This window comes from Malaclemys terrapin, chromosome 13 (genome assembly GCF_027887155.1).
Source record: "Malaclemys terrapin pileata isolate rMalTer1 chromosome 13, rMalTer1.hap1, whole genome shotgun sequence".
NCBI lineage: Eukaryota > Metazoa > Chordata > Testudines > Emydidae > Malaclemys > Malaclemys terrapin.
The window spans coordinates 33,676,569-33,681,114 of record NC_071517.1 but is presented as its reverse complement, the minus strand read 5'-3'; the positions used below and the strand labels follow the sequence as shown (position 1 = coordinate 33,681,114).

General features: G+C 45.7%; 1 protein-coding gene across 1 annotated transcript; it reads right to left on the bottom strand.

Annotated features, from left to right (window-relative positions):
* Positions 1-3,610: 3,610 nt before the first annotated feature.
* LOC128847958 (olfactory receptor 6F1-like) lies at positions 3,611-4,546 on the bottom strand. The gene has a single exon (XM_054047680.1). It carries the CDS (start codon positions 4,544-4,546, stop codon positions 3,611-3,613), a length of 936 nt encoding a protein of 311 aa, XP_053903655.1.

Genomic DNA, 4,546 nt, shown 5'->3' with positions numbered 1-4,546 from the left:
CCCCAAGGATCACGATAGGCATTTTAACATCCCCAACGGTTATTTTCTGGTCCGGGAAGAAAGTTCTTTCCTCCAGCTTTCGAAAGAGACCAGAGTGCCTGAAGACGCGAGCATCATGTACCTTTCCCGACCATCCCACGTTGATGTTGGTGAAACATCCCTTGTGATCCACCAGGGCTTGCAGCAGCATTGAAAAGTACCCCTTGCTGTTTAGGTACTCGGTGGCTTGGTGCTCCGATGACAAGATAGGGATATGAGTTCCGTCTATCGCCCCACCACAATTTGGGAATCCCATTGCAGCAAAGCCATCCACTATGGCCTGCATGTTTTCCAGATATCAGCAGGTCTTTGATTGCCCTGGCAACTTGGATCACAGCAGCCCCCACAGTAGATTTGCCCATTCCAAATTGATTCCCGACTGACCGGTAGCTGTCTGGCGTTGCAAGCTTCCACAGGGCTATCGCCACTCACTTCTCAACTGTGAGGGATGCTCTCATCCTGTTATTCTGGTGCTTCAGGGCAGGGGAAAGCAAGTCACAAAGTTCCATGAAAGTGCCCTTACGCATGCGAAAATTTTGCAGCCACTGGGAAATGTCCCAGACCTGCAACACGATGCACCCACCAGTCTGTGCTTGTTTTCCAGGCCCAGAATCGGCGTTCCATGGCATGAACCTGCCCCAGTAACACCATGATTTGCACACTGCTGGGGCCCGTACCTTGTGTGAGGGCTGTGTCCATGTCAATTTCCTCATCACTCTCGTCGCCGCGCTGCAATCACCTCATCAGCTGGTCCTGGTTTTGCTTTGGCATTTCCTGACTCTGCATATACTCCAGGACAATGCGCGTGGAGTTCATAGTGCTCATAATTGCCGCGGTGATCTGAGCGGGCTCCATGATCCCAGTGCTATGGTGTCTGCTCTGAAAAAAGGCGCGAAACTGACAGAGGGAGAGAGGGGCGACTGATGACATGGCGTACAGGTACAGGGAATTAAAATCAACAAAGGTGGCTGTGCATCAGGAAGAAACACAAACAACTGTCACACAGAATGGCCCCCCCAAAGATTGAACTCAAAAGCCTGGGTTTAGCAGGCCGTTGATTTCACAGAGGGAGGGGGAAGCAAATGAATACATGTACTTTTTACATCTTAAGCTGGCAGCAGATGGTGCAGCATGACTGATAGCCCTTGGCATCTTCTGGGTGCTTGGCAGAAGATCCTGTACTATGACTGCTAGCCATCATCATCAAGACGGTTCAGTCGGACTGCTGGCAGGACTGAGTCTCCAGGAGACAAAGCATGTCTGCCCAGGTGCCTCTGATTGAACTGTAATATGACAATGACGGATATCAATCTTAATAAACCATCTACTGCCAAAAGGCAATGGGCTGCTGCTGTGTAGCAATGCAGCCCCACGTCTGCCAGTACCCAGATCGCCGATGACGGCTACCAGTCATACTGCCCCGTCTACTGCCAAAAGGCAATTAGCTGCTGCTGTGTAGCAATGCAGTACCACGTCTGCCGGCACCCAGATGACATTAAGGTGACGGTGAGCTGAGCTGAGCTGAGCGGGCTCCATGCTGCCATGGTATGTTGTCTGCACAGGTAACCCAGATAAAAAGGCACGAATCGATTGTCTGACGTTGCTCTGATGGAGGGGAAGGGGCCTGACGGCATGTACCCAGAACCCCCCGTGACACTGTTTTGCATCATCAGGCATTGGGATCTCAACCCAGAATTCCAATGGGCGGCAGAGACTGCGGGAACTGTGGGATAGCTACCCACAGTGCAACTCTCCGGAAGTTGATGCTAGCCTCGGTACTGTGGACGCGGTCCACCGGCTTCATGCACTTATAGCATTTTATGTGGGGACACACACAATCGACTGTATAAAACCGATATCTATAAAACCGGCTTCTATAAATTCGACCTAATTTCGTAGTGTAGACATACCCATGGTTAAGCCAAGATGGTCTTTAGCCACATTTTCTCTCTTTCCTAACCAGCAGAATAGCTTGCTTTTGGGCCCTTAATAGTGTCCTTTTGTAAAACTGCCAACTCTACTCAGTTGTTTTTCCCCTCAGTCTTGATTTCCATCGGACCTTACCTATCAGCTCTCTGAGCTTACCAAAATCTGCCTTCCTGAAATCCAATGTCTCTATTTTGCTGTACTCCCTTCTACCCTTCCTTAGAATTGCAAACTCTATGATTTCATGATCACTTTCACCCAAGCTGCCTTCTACTTTCAAATTTTCAGTGAGTTCCTCCCTATTTGTTAAAATCAAGTCTAGAACATCTTCCCCCCTAGTAGTTTTTTCAACCTTCTGAAATAAAAGTTGTCTGCAACGCAGTCCAAGAATTTGTTGGATAGTCTGTGCCCCGCTGTGTTATTTTCCCAACATATATTTGGATAGTTGAAGTCCCCCATCAGCACCAAATCTTGGGCTTTGGATGATTTTGTTAGTTGTTTATAAGAAGCCTCATCCACCTCTTGCACCTGGTTAGATGGCCTGTAGTAGACTTCTAGCAAGACATCACCCTTGTTTTTTACCCCTTTTAGCCTAACCCAGAGACTCTCAACACTTCCATCTCCTATGTCCATCTCCACCTCAGTCCAAGTGTGTATATAGACTGCATCAGCCTTATCCACATGTTTGTTGACCTCCTCAAATAATTCTAATGCTTTAGTGAGGCATAACTTCCTTTACAAACAGTGTTTTGACTCCTCCCCAAAAAATTCTATCCATCCATGTTTCTGATAATTCTGTTCTTTAATATAATTTCTACCAGTCTGCCCAGTACTGAAGTTAGGATCACTGGCCTGTAATTCCCAGGATCGCCTCTGGTGCCCTCTCTAAAAATTAGAGTTACATTTGTTACCATACAATTATCTGGTACAGAAGCTGATTTAAGTGATCGGTTACATACTACAATTTGTAGTCCTGCAATTTCATATTTGAGTTCCTTCAGAACTCTTGGGTGAATATCATCTGGTCCTGATGATTTATTACTGTTTAATTAATCAAGTTGTTCTAAAATCTCTTCTATGGACACATCAATACGGGACAATAATTCAATAAGGATATTGCAGGAAATTGCCATTTCTGTCACAGTCAGTTCCATGGCATCACACAAGTCCTCCCTACTGGAAAATATATCATAAAAGTAAGTAGAGGAGATAAAGTGTGAAAGTGGGAATTTCAAAGGAGTGCACGGAAGCTAGTCACCTAATTTGTATTGAAATTCAGTGGGATTTGGGCAATAAATTTGCACACATTCCTTTGAAAATGTCAGCTTGAATCTACATCTGATATTCAACGGGAGCTTGTTACCCAACTCCCTTAGGCCTAGGCCCCTATGTAATTATCAATGGGTGCATCCATACAGATCCTAGCAAATGCCACACAAATTTAGCAACTTGGAATTTTCAGCATAATACATTTGCATTTCTCCCACTTGAGTTCATCTGTAAGTCAACATCAGGTTGTTACAGTCAATGAGGAAACCTGTAAAACAAAGAAATGTTCACATGCACTAAGAATGACCTTCAGGAAATTTTAATTTTGGTCCCTTTGGCAACATTGCTACTAAATGCAGACCATTTGAAAACCACATTACATGCCACCGATTGCCTTTTCCAAGGCTCGCTTCACCTCTTTGTTTCTTAGAGTGTAAATGAAAGGGTTTAATAGAGGAGTTACAATAGTGTTAAAGACGTTGACTATTTTGTTTAGATCCAATGAGTTCTGTGCAGAAGGCTTGACATATAGAAAAATGGAGGAGCCGTACCAGATAGTTACAACAGTGAGATGGGCAGAGCAAGTGGAAAAGGCCTTTTGGCGGCCTTGGGCTGAGGGGATTCTACAGATGGTGGAGATGATGTAAATGTATGAGACTAGGGTTACTGCACATGAGCCCAGGAGGACATTAATAGAGATGATAAAAGTTGCCAGCTCAACGAGGCTCGTGTCAGTGCAGGAAAGTGCTATCCAGGAATCTATGTCACAAAAGAAGTGATTGATAATGTTAGGGCCACAGAAAGACAACCTGGATATTAGAGATGCCAGCACAGAGATAGCCAGGAACCCACTCAGCCAAGAGACGAGGGCCAGCTGAGCAGAGAAGGTGCTGTTCATGAGGGAACTGTAACGCAATGGATGACATATGGCCAAATAGCGGTCATATGCCATGACAGCCAGTATGAGACATTCTGTGGAGCCCAGTGATAATATGAAATACAGCTGCAGGATGCAGCCGGTGAAGGAAATGATTTGGCTTTTCCCTAACATGATACTAATGGCCTTGGGGACGCAGGCTGTGGTGTACCAGATCTCCAGGAAGGAGAGATTGCAGAGAAAGAAGTACATGGGGCTGTGGAGCCATGGGTGGGTCCACACTAAAGCTATAACAGACATATTCCCTACAATTGTCAGGAAATACATAATTGAAAACACCACTGCAAGGGAAATCCGAAAATACCAAGTGCCGGGAAAGCCCAGGAGTATGAACTTCTGCACGCTGGTTTGGTTTTCAATTTCTGCTCCAGCCAT